The sequence below is a fragment of the Clupea harengus genome, chromosome 4 (genome assembly GCF_900700415.2).
Source record: "Clupea harengus chromosome 4, Ch_v2.0.2, whole genome shotgun sequence".
Classification (NCBI taxonomy): domain Eukaryota; kingdom Metazoa; phylum Chordata; class Actinopteri; order Clupeiformes; family Clupeidae; genus Clupea; species Clupea harengus.
Window position 1 is genome coordinate 29,790,090 of NC_045155.1, and position 25,114 is coordinate 29,815,203.

Below are 25,114 nucleotides of genomic sequence, written 5' to 3' on the forward strand. Positions count from 1 at the left end.
AAGGCAGTGGATACATATTTGAAACTGTCAAGTAGCGACACTCCCAAACCAAGCAAAATTAGAAAATATGACACGAACTACATAGAATTAGGTTTCATTGAAGGCAGCGGGGGAAAGCCAATGTGTGTGATCTGTCTCCAGCTGCTAGCAAACGAGGCTATGAAACCGGCCAAGCTAAAGCGGCATCTTCTAACAAAGCACCCAGAATACAGCAACAAACCCAAAGATTTCTTCATCAGAAAAGGCAAAGAATATTTCCATCAGCGAACAAGGCTAACCGACCTGGCAACTACATCAGAGAGGGCACAGAGGGCTTCCTATTTGGTAGCCCCGCGGGTCGCTAAGTGCAAGAAGGCACATATCATTGCAGAAGAACTGATCCTTCCAGCAGCAGTGGATATGTGTGAGGCTATGCTCGGAACAGATAACATTAGGTGGATATTTCATGTTTGTTAATGTCTTTGTTAAAAATAAATCTTCAAAATCATCTCCGTTGGAAGACATACTTTTTTGGATCACAGAACATGCGTCAGCCATAGGCTCCATTCAGAAAATTAGAAGAGTTTTATTGGAAAACCCTACAATCTGTTTTTATTTGAGGTAAACATTATTTAGCTTCACAGCACATTTTACTAAAAGATCATTTAAAAATCTATCCTACATACTGTCAAGTAATGCCAAATGTAATAAAATGACTATCTAAAACTCTTGTGATATTAGTACTATATGATTTTAGAGTAAAAGAGTCCAAAATCATATAACATTACAAATAGCTATAAGCCTATATGGTTTAATTTGGGATGTGATTATGAAGGGGTCCTTGGGAAATGTTCTGCCCTATGAGGGGTCCCTGGCCCCATATAGTTTGAGAACCCCTGCTTAAGGTACAGCTTAAGGTATAATTTAAGAATGATATAGGTTAAGAAGGCTTGGGTGAAACACACCCCAGATTCTTGCATGAACAAATGAGGCAAGTTCTGTAGTCTCACTCAAAAGACTGTAACAATTGTTTGGAAGCACAATAGTGAATTTAAATCATTATAGTAACACTGTTAAGAGTACGGTCATGGTAGTAATACTGTTAAGAGTACGGTCCATAGTGAATAGTAACACTGTTAAGAGTACGGCCCATCATTACAATCCATTGCACCTTTCATCATTTTCAACAAAATTCTCCTCACATTCCTGTAATTAATTAAGACCTTTGTCAGGTTTTTAATGGCACACACGACACACTGGAACACGTATGTATCTGTTCAGTGTGTGTGCTCAAAAAAATTAAAATTCATTGTGGTTTCTTTTCTTCAAACCACACAATACTTTTCTATTGATTTGAGAGCTATGGCTATGGCTATGAGCATATGGTGGACTAGAACTTTCTACAGGTGCCCATATCTACAGGGTCGCCACTGAAACAGCTGGCTCGTTAGTTATCACCTGAAGCTTTGCTCAGTATGGATGTAGACTAATTACATTTGGAGAAAAGCAAGTAATGAACCGTTCAAAAGGTCAGAATTTGTGTAGAGTGTTTGTGTTCATGCAAATTCTGGACATAACCTATAGTGTCTTTTCCGTTTACATACGTATTCAATGTCAATATGACCCATACCTCTGCTCTGACAATACCCCTAAGCTCCCGGAACAATATCAGAGGACCAAATCTGATGTTTTCTCTTATTACAGTAATTATTGCACTTGAAATGTAAAAAAAAAAACCAGTGCTGTCAAATCTTGTTCCAGTCTGGGGTCATTACTATTTCTTCCAAAAATACGCAAGAGTAATTATTTCCCGAAAAGGTCATTATCCCATTTCTGACGGCGTGGCATGACAAGAGAACGAAGTTCAACGCTTGTCTCTTCAGCAAGATCCTGAAGCTTAAATGATGAAAGAAGCAATGTCAATAGTGGTCCTTGCCCATTTTGACAAACAAACTAAATATCTGAGCATTTTAACGTGCAGTGAAATTGCTCCACTGATTGCATGGATGACCCTTTTAATAGACTGACTGGCATGAGCAGTCTGATATTGCACATACATACAAATAAAAAAATCCAATATTCACTTTTGACACCAATGCTCCAAAACCGCACCAAGGACTGCATTCAATTTGTGCTGCTATGTTAGAAGGGAGGGAACCGACACTACTGGACTGTCAACCAAACCACAAATCAAAACGTGTCCATCATATCTTTTTTCTTTTTTTTAATGAGAAAATGTAAAAAGTGTAAGTCAGTTGTAACTCTGCATAGATCACAGTGATAAAATGTGTGTTTTAAGTCTTGTGCAGCATGTCTACGGGAGCCGGATCCCAGTCAGCGTCCGTTGTGCCATGTCCAGGACCAGCTTCATTACATGTCCTGGATTCAGTTGATCCACAGCAAAGGATCCTTTACCTTCTTCCTCCTTGTCGAGCTCCACCCCTCTCTTCTTCCCTTTTAAGTCCCCTGCTTGTAAACATGCTCAGGGCTAACAGTTCTTAAATATATTTTCATACAAACACTTAGGTCCAGCCACACAATCTAGTTGAAATGTGTTCTGCGTGTGCCGTTTCATTGGATAAACAGCACCTAGTTTTGACATGGGTGTACCATTCCACTGACAATTTTTTTTTATGTTTACGTAACTTTGTTGGATACCACAAGCAGCCACTTGGGTTTTGATAATGATTTCCGAATTCTATTGTTTGCACTACCGTTTTGGTGAGGGGAAACGGCCAATGTTAACATCAAACAATTTTGAAACAATGTTTTGGGCATCTTGCTATAACTGGATTTCCAAAACTGTTACACAAGTATTAAAACAAACGAGCGAGGTGAGGTGTGTGTTACCGTCAATAACGTCACCATACTGATCTGAGGTAGGATCAAAATAGTGATGTTATTTTTACCAGAACAAACATTTTCATCTTTCTGTCTGTGTGCTTTTACATTACGTTATTAACTCTGAGACACTTAAGAAAGTGATAGGAGAAAAATCAGCACAGTGCTACTCAACATCCCGATCTACAGCGTAGGGTAACCACGGTCACCTACTAGCAACTCAACTAGTTTCTTCTCTAAGCTTATAACCATAATGGAAAACATGATTAACATTTTAAGGACATTATTAACATTAAAAAATATATGACCCTGAATCATCCCCCGCAAAAAAAAAAAAAAAACCCACTCATTTATCTTGAGGGTGATGAACAGGAGGGATGTAAGGGCTGTAACTTTGAGAAGAAACCTCCTTCAGGTAGAAATGTCTGTGGAATAAATGTGGTCCATTTAAAAGAAAAAGGACAGTGTCTGTGAAATTCAATATCCATAATCACTAAAATAACATTTTTAAAAAATCATTCCCAATTCTGCGCATGAGTCTGAACTCCTCCGTCCAAGGTCCAGTTCGTCCCACGCTTTAGTGCGAGTGCAGTTCACATGTAGGTCAGCATTTAGTACATGTCCTTGTAGATCTCCTGCAGGAGCGGGTGGAGCGAAGTTTCAGACTCAGTCTTTTTGATCATCTGCACCAGCTGAGCGTTCTCGGTGACCAGCTGCCGCAGGTCGGCCATCTTCTGCAGCAGCTTAGGGAAGAGGTGGTGCGAGTCAGGGTGGTGCAGCTGCAAGTGCTGGTCCAGGGCCTGCAGGACGCCATCTTGGAACTGCTCCACCTGCTTGACGTTTATCAAGCCTGGCCGGTCTGCACCGAAAGGGGTGAGCAGAAAAACGAAGAACGTTTACATGTATTAGTTTGGAAGAAGCTTTCATTCAAAGCCACTTACAATTGAGGAAGAACAATCAAGCTTCATTAAGCAGCAAATGTAAAGTACTAGGTCTAGTCACAAAGCGCAAAGACAGCAGATGGAAAAAGTGCAGTGACCAGAAATGCAGATCAAAAGAAGAAATTAAATTATATTAAATCAATCAAGTAATCAATCAAGAACAGATAACAGTGATCACTATTCAATCAATACTTTGATAATAGATATGTTCATCGATCAGTAATACTAGATCAACAAATAAATAGCAATTTAAGTCTACAAAAGCAAGCAAAATGTGACGGACTTGGGAATTATTGTTATTACTATTATTATTATTATTATTATTATTAATTATATAGGTCTGTTAGTCACTGAAGCTTAGAAATCTTTAGGGAAAAGAGGCCCTGCTCTGCTCACCTCCACACAGTATAATGGCGGCCACAAACAGAGCGAGGTCGCTGTCGTCCAGCTCCAGGGCGTTGAACTTGACGGCAAACTCAAACTTGGGCTCCATGATCTCGCTGAAGGGCTTGCGGAGGCTGCGCAGGAACTCCCGCGTGACGAAGCCCTTCCCGTTGGCCACCAGCAGGCCGTCCTTGTTCATGAGCGACGGCAGCATGGAGAAGATGGCCTCGTGAACGCCATACTTCAGCAGCGTCACCTGAGCGCGCACACACACAAACACACACACACACACCATTTAGAAGCTAGTGTGCAACTCTTTGCCTGAAGCGGTAACAGCAAAAACAAACCATTTCTTAGAGGTGATAATTCTTCACGTGTTAAATCAGATACCAGGTTATGCAAACACATCTAAATTTTGATTATATCTAGGTATGAATGTATTTACTTGCAGACATGACTAGCAACATAACATGGTCAGCCACCTCCTCCTCTTAACTCAGCATAAAACTGGGTTGGGCGCTGAGAGAGTTTTAAAAGGTAATAGAGGTAACAACATTTTTACACGAATTACTGATGTGACTTCAAGTTCATTCCTTAATCCAGAGCTAGCTGTAACTACCCCTGGTGTGTTGTTACCTGGTCATTGAGGAAGAGGTCCCCAAAGCCTGGGATGTTTTTGGCGAACTCCGTCAGTTCCCTGACCGTCTCAACGGTGGTGCACTGGCAGCGGTAAAACACGTGGACGCCGATCTCCTTATTGGGCGGCGCGCCGTTGAGCTGGTTCCACACCAGGCCGTTCTCAGCCTGCCACAGCGAGTCCATATCGTGGATGACATATGGCTGTGGAGGAGAAGAGAGAGAGCAGCAGAGTGAGTCAAACAAACAAACAAACAAACAAACAAACACACACACACACACACACACACACAGCAAAGGGCAAAGAGCTTTCTCTATATTCACACTAACTTAATACAGACACCTGTAAATGTCCTCTTTGATCTTACATGGCAGGTTCTTATGGTTCTGTCATGTGTCCCATTGACACGAATAGGCTAATTCACACTGCCCACATAAGCTCCAAGGTCATTGGAGTTTTCTCGCGTTTGTTTGGACAGTGTGAACTAGCCTTATTGCGGCAATGACACGACAAGGCTTCTAGAACATGACTGATCTGGGCTCTGGAAGGGTTCAAGAATACCGAGGTGCAGCTGGTTTTGCCGGTGAGGATGCTGCGGGCCTTCTTCTTCGTCATGTTGAGGTTCTTCTGGTAGGCGATGTTGACGTTCTTGGCTAGGGACTTCAGGTCAGACCCGCCGGGATTCTGGTGACTCTGGTGGCTGTGCTCACCAGCCAGCAGTCCAGCCACCAGCTTCTTCTTCTCAGCCTCTGGCATCCGTCCGTACCGGATGGCTGTGGGCAAGATCAGGGCCACGAATGGCAGAACTTAAACCACGTCCCACACAATATCTCAGGTCAGTGATATCAAAACCAGCGTCTGCTCCCGATACTGTAATTCAACTAGTGCAGTACAAATTAATGTAAGGACTTTTTTTGGTTAACTTAACTTTTTTTTTTTTTTTTAAATGTATTTGGTTTATCTATATGTGCCCAGGATCTAAATACAGCCGGACAATTTGGAGTTTTTACATATGGCATGTGTACATTCACATGCGCTTGAGAATCAATGCCTAACTACAACCCACAAGACTGAACATAACTCTTTACAACACTATGCTGGCCGCCGAGTTTAAGGTTGAATCACTATGGCTATGTATGACAACCATAGAGATCATACAGATATTTTGTCTCAGCACAAAGATCTACTAAAAATGATGGCTGTCCATAAACACGTTATATATCATACCATATCTTACCACTAGAGGTCAGACTGAGATCAAATTGCTGAAAAGCACCTCTCCACCATGGGTAAGAGTACAGGGAGTAAATACACCAATAAACTGCCTGACCTGTACCTGCCAGCAGCTACGGATAGAAGTTTCTGCTGGGGTACTGGGGGTTCCCCCCTAGTGCATACAGTGTTCCCATGTAAACTGCTCACCGTCATGGGACATGCCGAGTGCGAGGCATTTCTGGAAGCGGCAGTATTGGCACTTGTTTCGGCTCTTCTTCTGAATCTTGCAGGTGCGGTCGCAGCGATCGTACTCCAGCTTCATACGAATGGTGCGTCGGAAGAAGCCCTGAAAAGAGAGTGATGAGAGAGAGAACTTAACGACCATCTTAACCACACGCTGTGCTGTACAAACCAAATTGTTTCCATGACACGGAATCCAACACAGGAGTAATCGTCTAAAAATACTGCTTAAACTTTATCACTATTATTATTAGTGTGATTGCTCAAGCACACAGCATCGCCAACCACACTATTGATCTTAACGTTTTATTTATTGAGGTTTAGGGTTCAAGTCTCGACTTCTCCATGGTGCGTCCTGTCTCACTGTTGCCACCGTGGCTTAGTCTCAAATACCTCAATTCACGAGCTCTTCAATAAGCATTGAAGGCTTGCGCTTGCTTGGACCCGTTCATTGCCGCTTGTGGCTATATTTTTTATTTATTCTTATTCCACCCGTTTTTTGGCGCTTTTGAGATATCGACAACGCTCCAACTCTAAAACGCCTGTCCTGATCCCGTATAGTGGGCTTGTGAAAATGGCTGCACTGCGGTCAACTCGGGTGGGATGTCACTCCCAGCCCCGACCTCCGAGGTAAATGGAAAACACCATTAGCTCATGTTAGCAGACATTAGCCATGTTGCCATAGATGGCACTCGCTCTGCCAGACTAGGTAGACGGATCTGGCTGCTCATCAGAGATTGTTCCCGAAACAGCAGTTTATATTTCACCCAATGTCAGCGTTATGTTTACATATCCGTCTGGTTATCGAAGATGATTTAAACATTGAAATTAAATATTGAGATACGGTAATATTGAAGACTCGACTATACTATAACTATAGCTGTGATAATGGAGACTTGCAATGAGGGGCATTATGACATGGCTGCTATTTAGTCCTATACACGTTAAAAAAACATCCCTAGGCACTATGCATGTCTTAGATTAGGCAGCGTGATCAGCTCCAAATCACCTGATCTCTACTTACACAGGTGCACCACCACTCACTGTCACAAGTCAGCTTCCTCATAGACAGATGGAAATAATGTTATGGTGCAGCTCACTCCTTGGCCGAGATTAGCCGGGACTGCTAGCAAGGCTTACAGCACGTCTAAAACGTATGGCTTACAGCATTTGAAAGCGGTACTGCCAGGTTCAGTCATGAGAGGCCCACCTTACAGCCCTCGCAGGCGTGTACGCCGTAGTGGAATCCAGAGGCCTTGTCTCCGCATATACGACACTCCACACTGATGCCCATCCCAGATGCGTCCTCGCGACCCAGACGCAGCTGCTCCGTCAGAGACAGAGACGGTGTCTGAGACATATCTGAACACACACATACACACATATTAGACACATGTTAAATACACAGAGACAGTGTCTGAGACAAGTCTGAGACATATCTGAACACACACATACACACATATTAGACACATGTTAAATACACAGAGACGGTGTCTGAGACATATCTGAGCACACACATACACATATTAGACACATGTTAAATACACATATTAGACACATGTTAAATACACAGAGACAGTGTCTGAGACATATCTGAGCACACACATACACATATTAGACACATGTTAAATACACAGAGACAGTGTCTGAGACATGTCTGAGACATATCTGAGCACACACATACACATATTAGACACGTGTTAAATACACAGAGACGGGCACACATACAGACACATGTGACACAACAGACACAGACAAAGACTATACATAGATATATATATATATACACACACACACACACACAGACAGACAAGTAAAAAAAAAAACACTAACTCGGCCCACACACAAATAATACACACACACTGACAAGACGCACGCACACAAACACACACAAATGCCACAGACACACACAAACATGAATGCAGACATAAAAAACACTAACACAAATACAGTCATGGGAGAAAGATTAATGAATGGCACTTCTGAGGTCATATCCATGTTAGCATCCATCATGTAACTTTGCCATCTGCAGAACAACTGTACTAAGCACCGTAGCCACCCGGGGTAAAAACATTAAAATAAATTAAAAAAACAAGCAATCCACTCTACTGTAATAAATACAGTGGTGCTCATCTGACCTGTGAAGTTGGTGGTGGTGGTGGTGTTGTTCTTGGTGGTGGTGGTGTTGGCAGTGGTGGCAGTGGTGGTGGTGCTGGCGGGTACAGGGCTGGTACGGACGCTGCTGCCACCACTGTTGCTGTTGTTATTTTCCTCCTGCTTGCACTCTTCTTCCCTGTGCCCATTCAGGAAGCTGGCGCCCCAACCGCTGCCACCGCTGCTGCTGCCTACAGGCGACACCTCCGTACCCTCGCTGCCCTCCACCTCGCTCCCTTCCTCGCCCGAGCCCGGATCCTGCAGGTCCGACGCCCCCCCACAGTCCGAGGAGAGCGACTCGCCGCCGCCCAGACCCCTGCCTGGTCCTTCTCCTCCTCCTCCTCCTCCTCCTCCCCCCTCCACCCAGCCTTCCTCCCCCTGGGCAGGGGATGATGTCACAGCGTTGGGAGCACTGTGCTCCGGCCGCGGAGACGTCCGAGGCGTCCCCAGCGCGCGCGTCTCCGCTCCGTCCATGGTCCGCAGCGACAGCTGCGCCTCCTCCACCGGCCTCCTGACAGGTCTGGTGGCTAGAGCTCACAGCCCTTCGTCGTCATCTTCATTATTGTCGTCATCATCATCATGGTCGTCTTCATCATTATCGAGTGATGTGCATGACCTCCCTGAAGAAGGAAGGGCAACGTGACCAAAACTCACTTTAAACTTTTTGGAAGTAATGGTGCAAGCTAAATGGGGTGTGTCTAAACGGGGTGTGTCTAAACGGGGTGTGTCTAAATGGGGTTGTGCGCATCCAGGGCACACAAACTCCACACAGACAGATCACAGAAATGAATCGAACGCACCTAGCACTACCTCTCACAGGGTCACATGGGACCAGGTGTGACTTCAGCAGTTTGTGATGAACGAGTCCCCTGCCCCACCCCTTATCTCTTATGTCCTATCAGCATCATTTTCTGATTTTTGAGGATTCCAGCTCTGGAATGTGAACTGTGCACTTGCTTAGCTTAACTAATCAACAATCTTATCAACACCATGTTCAGTTTTCGAAGATTCCAGTTTTGGAATGTTAAAGGTAGAGTCCGCGATTCGGTTTCGCAAAAAGGTTGTTGATATTTAATCTCAACCGATTAAATTACACCCCTCCCTAACGAGCTCCTGTAGCAATGTGTTGATTGGTTGGGATTGTTTCTTGCTGAGCCAGCCACTATGTTTGTCTTACAGAGCCAAGACTGTGTATAAACACTGGAGCACAAACACTGAAAGGCCAGCTAGAGGACCACGAGGAGCAATACGCTGAATTTGACAAAAAAGTTTAGAATCGCAGACTCTACCTTTCACTGAGTAGTTGCTTCATTTAGCCAATGAACAACCAACAAGATGCATTCAGAAAGACCTTAGAACTTAGATTTTCTACAACATTCTACATCATTGTTTTGTGCTTGAAAATGCTAGCCTCGCCGACTAGCTGAACTTGAATACCCTTTCATTACGTCACGGACAGGATGCCTGGCTGTCTTCCTGTGTAAAAGAATGACCTGCCACACACATTTATGCCTGCGATAAGGTAGTGATAAGAAAGTGCTGGAGTGTTTGTTTTAGAGACAATAAAACTGGCTCTTCAGGTAGCTCCCGGGACTTACACTGTGACACACAGGCAATCGAGACTTGGCTCCATTCACTGACAAATATGGAGCGCAAGAGGCACTATGAATGAAAGACACCCTTTCACTCTTACCCCAGTGGGCCAACATAGGGTGGAAAAAGTCAAGCAGGACTAGGCCTATCTTGTATTCAATGAAGAAGAAAAAAAATAAATCAAGTGCAAAGCGAGAAACTGAAACAAGCGCTCTTTTGAGAGCAAAGACGTTTGCGTTAAAAAGGACACACAGGCTCTGTTCGCCACGGCTCATATTTTCTTTTGCGTGGGCGAAACCCCCGAGGACATCCACTCCATTCAGCTCGCCTTTACAAAGCAAAAAAAAGACAGAGAGATGCATGTCCTGAAAGACAAGCCTCAACACAGCATTCTTTAAGTGCAGCCTACACAACAGTCAATGATTTAGGCCTAAACTCAATACACACACACTATAATACTAGCTGAATTATCACAAATTCAAAAGCATAGGCTAAGCCTGTGTCCATTCCTCTTGGGGGGAAAAATGCATTTGCAACACTTGCCTATATTAACTCGCACAGTGTGGCGTTAGCAGGATAGAGATGAGATCAAACTCTAGGCTGGGGGTAAGCCACAGATTTAAGACCACCAAATCTGCCAATGTGCAGATTAGGAGATATGCAGAGGGAGGAGGGGGGGGGGGGTGGACAAGGGGACAGGGCTGGAAAACAAGGTCACGTCCTTGACTAGCCCGGGGTGGGCTACATCAATAACAGATGTGGCTGTCGAGGTTCATATGGACAGTGGGGGCTGAGAGAAAATACTCAGTAATCCTAAACAAGAAGCTTAGCAGGTAGGCTAGTGACACAAAAGACAGACTGCACACAAGCACGCAGAGTCCGACAAGAAGACTCAGTGGACCCCCACAGCCTAAAGACTTTGACACACGTAGCCTTTACACTCACAGCAGATTTGCACAGCTTCAGCGGTGCCAATGTAAATCATTGCACACACTGTACTCAACCAGGTTTGGCCTACTCTCAAAAACAACAGGTTTAGCTGAGCCACTTTAACAAATAGGACTTGAAGTTGATAACAGCAGCAGAAAAGAGCGTCGTCTCTGCCTCCTCACTGGTGTGGCTGGAAACCACGGGTCTGCAGGCTGTTCAGAGGTTGTTGAGGCATGTCGGGGTAGCAACCTGTCGTGCTGGTTTGGTGAATGCTAGGTCTGTGGTTAACGCTCTTGTATGTTAAAAGGCTACTGAGGAACGTCATGACTCATGCAGACTAGGCTTGGCAAGAACACATTCCACAATCTGGTGCATGTTGACTGCGTCCTGACTATTTAATCACAAAATGAACACCATTCGGTAGATAAACTCTCTCATGAAAATTGTTTAAACTGTGTGCAATATACAATTGTTTTAGGGTTAGTATGGTAGCAGAATTATATGACCAAAATTATCCTCAACTCAAATTCATATCCGATTCATGCCACAAGCCTACCAAATTCAAATCGAATTAGCATCGTATAGGCCTCCCACCTGCTGTGACATGCGTTGGCAGTTTTCAAATAAACAAAAAAGACGAATCCACAATATTCGGCCGGTTTGATTTTTTTTGTATACAAAGTTGGTCCTTTCTGTGTTGACACCTGTGGCATGCTACTCCTACTGTTTTCCTTGGGGGGGGAAACTAAATTCAGTCCACTAGTCCATTAGGATCAAACACATTCAGATAAATATCGCATCATTCAGAAAGATACTGTATGTTATTAAAACAAAGGTCTTTTCAACATTTCAAATAAGTCTAACCCTAACCCTGATGAATCACTCCAGAAAAGTTACTGGGCTAGGTAGCTAGCTAGCCATGCAGAGACATCTTGCTGGGCTGCTGGCTAGCTATTAGATCTAAGTGGTTTCACAGGTGGCTTGCATGTTAACCTGTATCTAGTGATCTGTGTAAATCATCCGAAGTATCAATCACAATACTGCATAACTATCCATCACTTCAGCCATAACAAAGCAATTTCCTGAGCACGTTACACCCTATTCAGAGACCCATTATTTGGCTAATTAGCCAACCCTAATAACAGCTAACTTTGCTAAACACAAACCAATAGAGTAACATAGCCCTATTATCAAGCTACGGAGCTAGTAACTTGTTACAAATGTGAAATACAAGCTTAACATAGGTTCACCTTACAACTATCGATCAGTTCAGTTAAAATCACTTAATAACATTAACTGTAAGGCATTTACTTATTCGTGATCTAGCTGAGGGTTAGCTAACGTAAAAGAAGACAGACCGTTGAGTTAAAATAGCCAGGAAGCTAGCGGAGATGCTGACATTTGCCCATGATGTTAGCAAGCTCATATACTGGTATGCTAAGCTAAATCCTGGTCTTACCTGATGTGTCGAGTTCCTATTGCTTGCCAAACAACGGGAAGTTTTCGAGTCCAAAGATAGCCAAGTTAGCTCAATACAGATCTAAGTAAACAGTAAAATCAGTTCTGTTACGGGAGTATCTCTATGCTGTTCCTGCAATGAACCTGAAACAGCTGACGGCATTGCATAATCTCACGTTAGCCAGCTCCCAAGCGCTCTCACTTTGTCCCAATTGCTTTTCTCGTAACAACGTTCATCTCCAGTCAGATAATGTGGGCTATCTAACACTGGCTATCTTGCTAAGCTATCAAACTAGCCCGCTAGTTCGACCAAGTCAGCCCGCAAACACGGCCTGATAGATTGTGTGGCTGCTGGTAAACACAACTCTGGTTGCAGTTATCTTACTGTGTTTATTCTTATCTGCATTGACGACTGAAATCCTTGTAACAAAATGTTTTCGTTTTTCAGGGTCACCAAGACGGGAGTGCAACCCAGAAACAAACTTTCACTCTGCAACGTCCTAATCTAGGCTACCGCGGCTGTTCGATGCTCCACTGACTTTGATTGTCTTGTCTGACAGCCTCTAGTGTGGCTCACTTGGCTAAACGTCAAGCGTGGCGTGATCACTGAACTAAATCAGAACCCTGGACAGTACCGCCAGAGGGGGCTATTGAAGGTCACGGAGGTAAAGCCTATGATGTGAAATGTATTTGCATAGTAAAGTGTATTTAGGATCAATTAACTTGGCTGCTTGAGGCATACAAGGCAAGGACTTTTTTACGTTTTGTAACTGCATGCTCCAAGTAGTCCGAGTCAGATGCTTTACAGTTTTTTTTAATTATTATTATTGTAACTGAAAAATCTAATAGTGTATCCCTATTCTGCTAATAGTGGATAGTGAAATGCCTTGGATAAGTTTACACAGACAAACCAGTTCAGTAAAAATCACATTGTTAAACCATGAGCAGTCCCTAAGCATATGTTTTGGTAAAAGCTTTATTTTACAACATTTCTTGAACAAAACATTTGCTGTATCTACAATAAGCCTACCACTGAACCACAAATTCACAGTAAAAGCAACACTATCGTTAAAAACAGGCCGATGCCAAAAATAAGACACAACAAATTCACACCTGACTCCATCCATACAGACCTAAAACACACGTTCTCTACATTTATATATAACTGTTAATACAGTTTTGAATAAAAACTGGTTAAGAATGCTATTCACAACATGCAGTTTCTTTAAATAATCAAAGAGCCCCAATCGACTGTCAATTTAAAAAAATGTGGCTTAGTATTCACACTTCCATTGTGATTTAGATTGTGATTTACAAACGTTGGCTCATAACTTCCTTCTTGCCATCCAGCACATCAAGTATAGTTTTGCCTTTGTCATCCAGTTTAAGTAAGCTTATTAGCATGGTCATGTTGCACATGTGTATTTCCAAAGAATTCATAAATCACACTTTCTGAATGAAAATAGTAACAGTTCATTTCTCAGTGATCTGTTCAGGAAACACTTTGCTCCATTAAAGTATTGTGCAGATTTATGACATTCAAATTGAAATTGGTCCTTAGTGCTTTTGTGCTCAACTTCCCTAGTACGAAGTCATAATTATGGCTAAGTAGCATTTTTATGCCTAAATATTATGCCTTTAAAATTGTTGTTCTGTGCTTTGTCTTCATCATCTTTCATCATCTTTCATCTTTCATCATTATCATCATCATCTTTACTCCTATCAAAATTATGCAATTACGTCTTATTTCGAAGAACACAACGCAATATTGGAGTCAATGACAGAATTTCAACAGAAGTGTTCGTGACCTTTGACCCTATATTTTGGAATGCATACATTTGTGGACCACAGGGGACATACAGTATAAGCCATAAACCATCACCTCTCCTAAAAACAAAATGATTTGGAAAAAGCCCATTACTGATCCTCACATAACAGTCCAGTCCTGACAGCATACCATTCGGTGTCTGGAGTGCCAAATGCACAGCTTCACCTATACACTGATTATCAGCACAGGGTTGTGCTCTTACTCCTCTGTGCTACTTCAGTTTTCTGTCTCGTTGAGCCGCCACAGTTCAACTATGTACAGGGTTCAGACACAAGAAATGCACATAGACACAGCAAAAAAAAACACAGAAAGAACACAGAGAGAAGCTGTACAATGGTCAGGTAGAGTCAGAACCACAGAAAACCCATAAGGCATCTGTTATAGGGTTGAACTTATTTTTGGTCGTGTTTCTGCCCACTATGTGGGCAATGTGTTTCCTGTGTACAGTATTGTATGCCATGTTTCTAAAATACGGAAAATGGAGATTGGACATTTCTGTTAGGCCTCATGCTTGTTATGGCACTATAAGCTTTCATAAAAAGAGTTGGCATTTATGGTAAAAAGGTCGTACAAAGTCTTAATACATAGGAGTACCTCCAAACAGACATTCTTGTGATGAAAAATGGTTAGAAAATTACAGGCATCGAATCATTTTAATGAAAATTTTACATTCATTTATCAATTTCTGACTGGAGTGCAGCATCCCTTTCATGGGGCTATGCCCATGGTGTGGTACTATGTTCTAATTGTACGAATGCTGTGTGCATGTGTTTTTCATGATTTACCTCATTGCCTTTTAATATACTCAACAAATGTATAGCAGCATGTGGTTAAGTGTATTTTCATCTTTTTCAATCTTTCATTTCATTTTGCTTATAACCGTTTTATTCCTTCATTCTTTCCTCTGGCTCTCGATCTCTATGCCTTTTTCTATCACTTTCAGTTCGATTTCTTTCTCTCTTTTTTCCTCTCCTGTTCCTCTAATTTAAACAGTGGTGACGGAGAGAAGTGGGTTGTACACTTTCTGCCCATCTTCGGAGCGGCTCCCGTGGGCCAGCAGCTCCTGAATGGTGATCCAGTTGTCCAGGATTTTACGGTTTCGCCTCTTCATGCTCTTCTTCTGGCTAAGCTCCAGGATGGAGGCGTGCCCTGGTGAGTCCTGCCCTCCGCCCCCGCCCTCCCCCCGGTCCCTGCTCTCACGGTCCCGCAAGCAGTCCAGGCGGCTCTGCATCATGAACTCACGGCGGCGGCGGTACTCGCGGGCCCGCAGCAGCTGCTGCTTGCGCTCCTCCTTGCTCCAGTAGCGGCCCATCTTCATCTCGCTGACGGCGTCGTCGTCCGTCGTCATGCCGCTGCGCTCTTCACTGATCTTCATGGCGCGCGCCTTCAGCAGCCGGTCCCGCACCGGTCGCTTGGCAACGTAGCGCGACCCATCGCTACGGATCTTCACTTTCCACTCCATGCGTGGGGAAGCAGGGGGGAGTGGTGGTGGTAAGGGTAAAGGTAAGGTGAGTGTATTAGCATTGTTAGCAGAGTTAGCGAGGCTAGCAGAGTTAGCATTAGCTGCATTGGGAGACAGGGGCTCCATTTCCCCAGTAACTGGGTTCAGGGCTGTGGCAGAGGCCTCCTCAGCATGGTCCTGTAGCCACAGTCCTTCGCTGGCGGAGGTTGAGCGCAGCTGCATGCAGCTCTGATAGCGCTGAGGCAGCCGGGAGCCACCGCGACGTCTAGACAAGTAGGGACTGTTCTCCGCACTGCGGCCTCCAGTCACGGGCACCCCGTTAGACCTTGGGGTCCTCCTGGCCTCGTCCGACCCCCTCCTCTGACACGCCCCTGTACCCCCTCCATTTCCGGACAAGGATCGGAACCGGGAGGCTAGGCTGGAGTTCCGGCTGTCGCTCCGCTCCTCGTCTCTCCTGCGGCTGCCAGGAGAGTACGTCTGGTTAAGGTTCTGCAGGTTCTGGCCATGCTGGTCCGTCCGAGTCCGGCGCCTGCTTGGAGTGCGAGCAGGCCGCAGTGTTGCGGAGGCGCTGGAGTCCCCGTCTCCTCCGTGGCCATGAGCGGAGGCAGAGGGAGAGGGGAAACGCTCGCTGGCTAGCGGGGTGCTCCTGCAGCTCTCCCCGCCCGTGTTGTACGCGCTGGTGCTGTCCTTATCCGAGCGCTCTCTCTCTGGTACCTCATTGATATCCGACAGCTCGTGCCTCAGGGGCTGCCCGCTCTGAGCCGGCCTAGCTTTTGCCCCCTCCACCCCTGCCACTTCCTCCTCCTCCTCCACCTCCTCTTCCTCATTGGGTGGCCATGCTTTGAGGCAACGCTCCCGCAGCTGTTGCATCTTCTGTGCGCGCAGGACGTTGCGCCACTTGAACTCCAGATGGCGCAGTTCCTCCTCCAGCAGGGCCAGCTCGTGGCGCATCAGGCTCTCGTTGCGGTTCACGTCCAGCGGTGCCCCGCCCTCGCCCACAAACTCCACCTCCCCGCCTTTAGCCCCTCCCCCCTCTCCGCCCAGCAGCAGCAGGGCGCTCCCGTTCTTCTCGTAGTAGCAGCGGATCTCGAGAAGCTCGCGGTAGCGCATGCACTCTTCCACTGACAGGCCGGGAAGAAGAACCGAGGCCAGAGTGTCCATGTGAGGGGGTGCGTGACCTCCGACCCCTCCTGCCCCTCCCCCTCCCCCACCCACCTCAGGTCCGAGCAGGGAGTCATTGCTGAAGTGCAGCTCTCGGGTGGAGGACAGCAGCGGCGGGGGAGGGGTGGCGTGGAACTTCCGCAAGCTCCCGGGTGTGTTGGTGGCATTAGTGGTGCAGGCGCTGGTCGCATCGTCGGCAAGGAGGTCGTGCTCCGAGGACTCCTCGTTGCGGGTGCTCTCGTCCGTGCGCCCCACGCCACTGTCCAGCTCCTGGCTGTTGCTAAGCACGGTGTGCCACAGCGAGGCTGGCGATGGAGGAGGGGTGTCCCGCGGCAAGCTACGGGAGCCTGGAGGTCTGAACCCTCCTCCAGCCCCACGACCGCTCCCTGCCTCCCCCAGGAAGCATCCCTTTCTCTGGGCACCTCCGCACGGAGGGCTGGGTAGTTGGACGGCGTTGTCCAAAACCTCAATTCCCATCTGAAGCTCCAGCTCCAGCTCATCCACATCCAGCTGGTTGTCATTCTGAGCAGGAAGAGAAGAGAAAGGGGAGAACAGTGAATGGTCAGTAGAATGTAGAATGGTCAGTGAATTCTACTTTGTTAAAGTTCAGTATTGCTTCAGGCACAATACAGCAACAAAGAGAAAAAAATCAACAGACAGAAATACATATTAGAGCTGTCTCTCAGACAAGCTGGAAGCTAGCTAGAACTGGAGAGGCCTACAGACCACAGTGTCTCGCACCAACTGTGATATTTTGTGGAGGATTGGTGATTGGCAAGGCTGAAATCTGGTAGATTTATCTTTATGAAGGACGTATGAGTCAAGCCATTGTCAAGGTTATCCTGGAGGAAATCTTGCTTCCTTCTGCTATGACAATGTTCCCGAACTCTGAGGATTATTTAAAGGCTCCATGCCACACAGGCAGGTCGATGGAGGACCATTAGATCAAGACCCTGTCCTGGCCAACCCAATCTCCAGACCTTAACACCATTGAAAACCTCTGGGATGTGATCAAGAGGAAGATGGATGGTCACAAGCCATCAAACAAAGTCAAGCCTTGCGTCAGTAGTGGCATGAAGTCACCCAACAGCAATGTGAAAGACTGGTGGAGAGCATGCCGGGACGCTTGAAACTATGATTGAAAATCAGGGATATTCCACCAAATACTGACTTACAACTATCCTTAAATTAGTATTGTGTTGTTTAATAATGAATATGAACTTGTTTTCTTTACATTATTTGAGGTCTGAAAACAATGCATCTTTTTTTTTTTTTTGACCAGTTGTCCTTTTCTGCAAATAAATGCTCTAAATGACAATGCTTGTATTTAAGACGAATGTTACCTATACCTACATATACCTATAAATAGTAAAACCAGAGAAACTGATATTTTGTATTGGTCTCTTAATTGTTTTCTAGAGCTGTATATTCTGAAAGTTGATTTTACACAATGACCATAGGACAGTCAGGAAGCGCATGGAACCTAGATGTAATTTGCACCAATACCACCAGAGGGCAGTATAGCCCCAAACACCAAGCCATGGTCCTCTGCCTGTTGAAACTGGAATCTATCCACCCATCTATTGTCAGGGGTGGTGTAAGAGTGGGTGTTCCTGCCACACCATCTGTGTCAGGGACACACGGGCCCCGAGGCCTCAGACGGACTCAGCCAGTCCAGCTAGCTCAGAGCTCCAGTGACCCAGAGACCCAGTTGCCCACAAGCAGGATCAGCATGCATTCCCATACAAGCAAATCATTTAGAAAATGTATAGCTTATTAAAATTAATACTTTTGAAAGGCACACTGTAAACAACCACATACAAAACCGGCACTTTTTGGCTTCTGCACCATACTTCACTGTTATGGTGATGGTGCTGGGCTCATCCTGCTCTTTATTGTATGATTTGTAGTATCGGTCTGCTTCACACCTAAAGATGATTTCATTTATAGGATCGTTGGATTATGGGAATTTTCCACTCTTTTTACGCAACCTTCTCTCTTTAATATACTGTATAATTTATTTCCTGAATTTATCACAAATTGTACATTCGCTACTCAACCGTGAACATTAATCTGTCAGTAGACTTGCACATCTCTTTTGATTCATGAATTGGATCAGACTTTTTCAGAGCTGAATGGAGACTTTATGTAAATATTTAGTTATTTGCTATAGATTGTTGTTTCAGTTTATCAGGTATTGACTCTAGTACTGCACTCAGATCCATGGCCGTCGCCGCGGGTGATCTTGTCTAATCGATATTCATAGGGGGAGAATAACTCTCATATGAGAAACCAAGTGAGAGGCATTGATTGTCTTTTCATGTCTTTTTGATTTATATGCCCTAGTAATGCTCACCCCTACTGCCCTTGTCTTCTGTTTGTCTAGATGTCACTCTCTTTAACTCTCTCTATCTTTTCTCTGTCTCTCTCTCTCTTCTCTGTCTCTCTGTCCCTCTCTTTTCTCTGTCTCTCTCTCTCTCTCTTTTCTCTGTCTCTCTCTCTCTCTTTCTCACACACACACATGCACGCCCTCTCTCTCACGCACACACACACACAGACATACACACACACACATACATGCACGTCCTCTCTCTCTCACACACACACAGACACACACACACACCCTCTTTCTCTCTCTCTCTTTTCTCTGTCTCTCTCTCTCTCTTTCCCTCTCTCTCTCACACACACATGCACGCCCTCTCTCTCTCTCACACACAGACAACACAGACACACACACACATGCATGCCCTCTCTCTCTCTCTCTCTTTGTCTCTCTCTCCTTTATCATCCTCTCATCTCCTTTGCATTCACATTCCACTCTTTCCTCCATCTCCAGTCTCTGTTCCCTCTCTCCTGACAGACATGTAAGCTCCTAATCTCAGCGCCCATATTTATTAATGTGCCGCCTCTCTGCTCTCTCTCTCTGTCTGTGTCCCTGCATCCCTGCCCCTCTGGCTTTCCCCATCTACTGCCTTAGTATGCTACCTTCCTTTGTCTCCATTGATAAGACTGCTGTTTGTTTGTGAGTGTGTGTGTCTGTGTGTGTGTGTGTGTATGCGTGTGCGTGTGTGTGTGTGTGTGTGTGTGTGTGTGTGTGTCTGTGTGTGTGTGTGTGTGTGTGTGTGTGTGTGTGTGTGTGTGTCTGTGTGTGTGTGTTTGTGTGTGTGTGTGTGTGTGTGTGTGTGTGTGTGTGTGTGTGTGTGTGTGTGTGTGTGTCTGTGTCTGTGTCTGTGTCTGTGTCTGTGTAAGTGTGTGTGTGTGTGTGTGTGTGTGTGTGTGTGTGTGTGTGTGTGTGTGTGTGTGTGTGTGTGTGTGTGTGTGTGTGTGTGTGTGTGTGTGTGTCTGTGTAAGTGTGTGTGTGTGAACTGCTCAATTTTAATGGCTCTACTTGCCCTCTGGCTTGTGTGCTAATGTGGACAGCAATTTGTTCTAGGCCCTTGAATGTGCCTTTGTGCATGCAGATTTCATGTGTAAGTGTGTGTGTGTGTGTGTGTGTGTGTGTGTGTGTGTGTGTGTGTGTGTGTGTGTGTGTGTGTGTGCGCGCGCGCACCTGTGTGTGTGTGTCTTTCTATAGACAGGAAAATTGAATATAAAGAAAGGGGACAGACAGAGAGGATGTAGCTTAATATGTTTGTGTGTGTGTGTGTGTGTGTGTGTGTGTGTGTGTGTGTGTGTGTGTGTGTGTGTGTGTGTGTGTGTGTGTGTGTGTGTGTGTCTGTCTGTCTGTCTGTCTGTCTGTCTGTCTGTCTGTATGTTTGTCTGTATGTTTGTATGTGTGTGCGTGCGTGCGTGACATCAGAGATAAATTGGATTTTGTTTATCAGAACATCATCAGATTCCCCCCCATCTCCATATCACAGACTTCCAAGGCGATCAGGATATTGAATATTATGGGATATCCTGGGAGTGCCAGTCTCTACAGAGCTGACCTTGAGGGAAATAAGGGAATGACACACTTACAAACAGAAAAGAGTTCCCCCCTCTCCTCCCTCCCTCCCTCCCTTCTCCCTGCTCTCCATCTCTCCACACCTCTCCCCAAATATCCTCTCATCTGTCTCCCCCCTTCTTCCCCTCACCTTCCCTGTCTCCTTTCATGTTTCTAAATGAAGAAGGGAAGAGGCGCCGCAGCTCTGCATGTGTTCCTCGCTCAGACGGAAGCATCCCAGGCTGGAGCCCACAAAAAGACGCTTCCATTTCCATTTTTTGAGGTTTATGATCCCAAAATACAAACTGTATGTGTAGCAGTATTCACAATATAGTACGAGGACGTGTGGCAGAAGAAAAGGTTTGTGTGCATAAACTGTTTTGTCTGATGATAGCAGGCAGTGGGAGAACTCCACAGAACACACACACACACACACACACACACACACTAAACTAAAATGTGAAGTGGGAACATAGACATGTAGAAAACCTTGCAGCTAAAATAAGGTTTCTTCCAGTAAGACCTGGGTTGTTAATGTGCACCTACCACAAATATACCTTATTTGATCCCTTGTAGGCACGCTAGATGCATCACCAGATGCCTGTCAAGATGAACTGTAAGTGATTCATGTAAAGATATTTCTGAGAGAGAAGGGAGGGGTGAAGTGATACTTGTGTACTCTCACTGTATACAATGGAGGATGGCAGGTTGCAGTGGTGTTACAGAGTGGTGTTGCACATATACACACTAATCTCTACATCTACAGCTGTGTTGGTTAACAGCAGCCCTATGTACATCTACAGCTGCGTTAGTTAAGAGCACCTATATGTACATCTACAGCTGTGTAAGAGTAAAGAGCACCTCTTTGTACATCTACAGCTGTGTAAGAGCTATAAGCACCTATATGTACATCTACAGCTGTGTAAGAGCTATGAGCACCTCTATGTACATCTACAGCTGTGTAAGAGCTATGAGCACCTCTATGTACATGTAACAGGGTTAAAAATACATATGTTTATTGTCATAAGATATTTATTTTTCTACCTGTTGTGTGTTTTATTGTTTCTATTGCTGCTGTTGATATGTTTCGCTTAATGTATGGAACTGCAAATACCACACTGCTTATTAATCTTTTCTGTGCTAGTCTGGCTAGTAACCAGTTATGTCAGTGAGTGCTGATTGGTGGAGGATCTAATTAATGCTGATTGGGTGAGAACGGGAGAGGAGAGAAAGCGTCTGTAATCCTGAGAGAGGAAACCCCAGGTATGACGTGGAGGACAAGGAAGGCAACACGGTTTTTTCCATAGGACTTCGCGTTCGTTGTGTGGACTATTGGGCTTGTTGGCAAAACAATCCCTGACGGGACACTGACGATAACCAGAGAGAATCCATACTGACCGGAGAAATCACATACTGGTCGGCGAATATTCATCCACCCCAAGGTAGAGTGACGTCTTTTCTTTTTGCTGCTGACTAGAGTGAAGCGGCCAGTAAGTTTTCGGCCACAACGCACGCTAGCGACGACCCAGGCCTGCTACGTTTGGGGGTTAGGAGAGTGTTTACCTGCTACGGTAACGTTGGGGACATTGGGTGTGTTTTGGGGTAGCTTTAACATTGTAGCTAGCTAACAGGTAAGCTAACCGCCTACCAGGTTAGTTGTAGCTTTGTTGGAGTGGGTATATGTTTTGTTTGTCAACGTGTATATTAATTTTGAAAGCGACCTGTTGTCGGGCACTATGAGTTTATGAATCAGTTTTCTAAATGTTTGTTTGTATTATATATGATATTTGATAATAATAATAATAATAATAAGTCGCTAGATAAAGCCATTGTGTTGGGTTTTATTTATATTCACAAGGGAACAGGGACCCATAATATTAACTAGATATACATGAACTTTAAGCTATTCTCCCTTAGCTAATCACTTAGAGTAGCGAAGGGAGCGCTACATAAATGGAGGCTCCAGTGAGAACTTATTTTGGGTTTCTAGTAGTTTTTTTCCCCTTTAATTTTTTGTGAGATAAATAAGTAAAATGACTGACCGGGCCAAGTTAGGGATAGAACTGAAGGGATGGTGCCGTGTCATGGGCATTAGTGAAGCACAGGCTTTACTTGTGGTAGTTCCTGAAGGCATTGAGACTGAGAAGATAGAAGAAACTTTGGAGTCAGTTAAATGCTTGGGACGGGTGCGTGTCAGAGGGAGAACATTCAATGCTGAACTTAAAAGCTTAATTGTATTATGTGAATGCAAAGAGGCTATACCTCAAGAACGTGTTCCCACAGAGGTGATCCCTAGTGATGAGACTGAGCCATGGCCAATCATACTGAGTGAGCCTGCTTTGCTTGAGGAAGCACCACCTCCACTGTCAGACTTAAAGGGCAAATTAGAACATTTGCTTGAAGCTGAAGGCAAGACTGTAGAAGACTTGCCGTCTTTGTTTTCTCTTGCAAGTCCTGCTTCAGGCTCAACCGAGTCTGTCTTGAGAGCAGTTGGAGAGTTGTTTGAGAAGGCCAGAAAGCCCTCAGGGGAGGGTGGTAGCTATCGGCGTCTTCGTCTCTTTTCTGGCCTACTGCCCACACCAGCTGGTGAAGAATCGTTTGAGCAATGGAAGGATCAAGCCCACCTCATGATTGAGGAGTCTGACTGTTCCCGTAAAGAAAAACGAAAACGACTCATGGAGAGCCTTAAAGGGCCAGCCCTTGAAATAGTTAAAGCAGCGCGAGTAGCAAATGTAGATGTCACTCCTGAACAGTGTCTAGAGTCTCTTGAGGATGCCTTTGGGTCAGCTGAATCAGGTGATGATTTGTACTTTGCTTTTAGATTAATGAAGCAGCGAGAAGGTGAGAAGTTGTCAGAGTTCCTGAGGCATCTTGAGCATTCTTTGCTGAAAGTAGTTGAGAGAGATGGGCTGCCTAACGCTTGTGTTGACAAAGCACGAGTGGAACAGCTATTAAGGGGAGCAGTATCTTCTGACATAATGCTAGTGAATCTCAGAGTAAGAGAAAGGAAAAGCAACCCGCCAACCTTTCTGCAGCTCCTGAAAGAGATACGCGTGGAGGAGGAATATGAAGCTTCAAGAGCAAAACTAGTGTCGTCTGTAAACTGGGTGCAAGCACAGTCGGGCATGGATTGGAAGTTGTCCGAAATGCAGAGCTTGAAGTCAGAGATGAAAGAATTGAAATCCCTAGTAGCAGCGGTGGCAGTGAAGCCCCTCCCATTTGGACAAGAGAGTGCAAAAGTATCAGTGGCCTCTGCCATGGCAACAGGAGTCCAACGGGAAGCGGAAGTCACAGCTCTAAAGAAACAGGTCCAGCGACTGCAGCAGCAGTTAGATAACAAAATTACTGAACAAGAGCCATCAGTTTCAGTTTCTGCTGTAGAACCTAGGCGAACAGATAACCCTCCCAGAAGGTCTCCAGTGGAAGAGCAGTTTTGTTATAGATGTGGAGAGGATGGACACTTTGCAGGGAAATGCCCAAACTCTGCAAATCAGGGTAAAGTTATTAGGAAGTTAATTCAGGCCCTGAGAATTGCCAGAGACAATCAAGCAGATAAAAGCTCAAGAGTGAATTGTGAGGTCAAAAAGAGTGCTGTGACCACCCTGAAGGCTTCACACATTCCCGATGGTTTAGTTGGTCCACCTAGTATTGTACCCTTGAGGGTGAATGGTAACCCATGCAAAGCATTACTAGACAGTGGCTCCCAAGTCACTATCATCTTTCAATGCTGGTACCAGCAACATCTGTCTGATGTTCCTATTTTCCCAGTTTCAGGATTGAATTTATGGGGCTTAAGTGACTCCAAGTCTAGTTATCCATATCGGGGTTATGTGGTAGTAGATGTGGAGTACCCAGCCGAACTTGTTGGTTCTTGCAAGACTGTTTCTGTTCTTGCTCTCATCTGCCCAACTCCTCACACCTCTGACCAAATTTCTATCATAATTGGAACAAACGCCAACCATGTTAAACGATTGGTGCAGCAGTGTAGAGAGGATGGAGTGGATGTCACGCAAACCTTTGGTCAAAGTGCTTTTGTAAGCCAGAAGCCGTTTTCGTCCACCAGCTGTCAGCTCAGTGTACAAACTGAGGATGAAGTTGGTTGTGTGAAATGGCAGGGCCCTGGCTCTTTGACGCTGGCTCCTGGTCAGGAAGCAGATGTAGCTTGTGAAGTGGAATTAAAGTCCAAAGTGGATGGAGAAATACTTATGGTTGATGCATCTACTGTTGCTCCACTTCCAGCCGGGGTCCTGCTTAAGCCGATGGTGGTGCCAGGCCGGGCATTATACACCCACAGCTGCCGGGTCCTGGTGAAGAACGAATCCTTAAGAGAAACAGCCATACCAGTGGGTACTGTAGTGGGTAACCT

At 45.1% G+C, this 25,114-nt stretch overlaps 2 protein-coding genes across 3 annotated transcripts in view; both read right to left on the minus strand.

Moving 5' to 3' along the window:
- Nucleotides 1-2,188: 2,188 nt before the first annotated feature.
- Nucleotides 2,189-12,987, minus strand: ppardb (peroxisome proliferator-activated receptor delta b). Its single transcript, XM_012820125.3, has 8 exons — nt 12,374-12,987; nt 8,376-9,011; nt 7,448-7,599; nt 6,205-6,343; nt 5,344-5,555; nt 4,782-4,985; nt 4,158-4,401; nt 2,189-3,679 (listed from the first exon to the last, which is right to left on the minus strand). The coding sequence occupies exons 2-8, from the start codon at nt 8,863-8,865 to the stop codon at nt 3,432-3,434; spliced, it is 1,689 nt and encodes a 562-aa protein (XP_012675579.2). The 5' UTR covers nt 8,866-9,011; nt 12,374-12,987; the 3' UTR covers nt 2,189-3,431.
- A 345-nt stretch (nt 12,988-13,332) lies between these two features.
- Nucleotides 13,333-25,114, minus strand: part of LOC105893637 (PDZ domain-containing protein 4) — a 44,502-nt gene continuing 32,720 nt past the window's right edge. For both annotated transcript variants that reach the window (XM_031566977.1, XM_031566976.1), the window contains one exon: nt 13,333-17,345. In XM_031566977.1, the coding sequence (XP_031422837.1) occupies nt 15,186-17,345 (2,160 nt within the window). In that variant the 3' untranslated portion in view covers nt 13,333-15,185. The remainder of the gene's footprint in view (nt 17,346-25,114) is intronic.

What these genes read in the sequence shown, in the direction of transcription:
- ppardb (XM_012820125.3), bottom strand. Translation starts at nt 8,865, where the DNA reads ATGGACGGAGCGGAGACGCGCGCGCTGGGGACGCCTCGGACGTCTCCG. An exon ending in GCAAAACCAGCTGCACCTCG is followed by an intron (nt 4,986 to 5,343) that starts GTATTCTTGAAC and finishes TCTCCTCCACAG; the next exon opens with CCATATGTCATCCACGATAT. An exon ending in CGCCATTATACTGTGTGGAG is followed by an intron (nt 3,680 to 4,157) that starts GTGAGCAGAGCA and finishes CTTTCGGTGCAG; the next exon opens with ACCGGCCAGGCTTGATAAAC.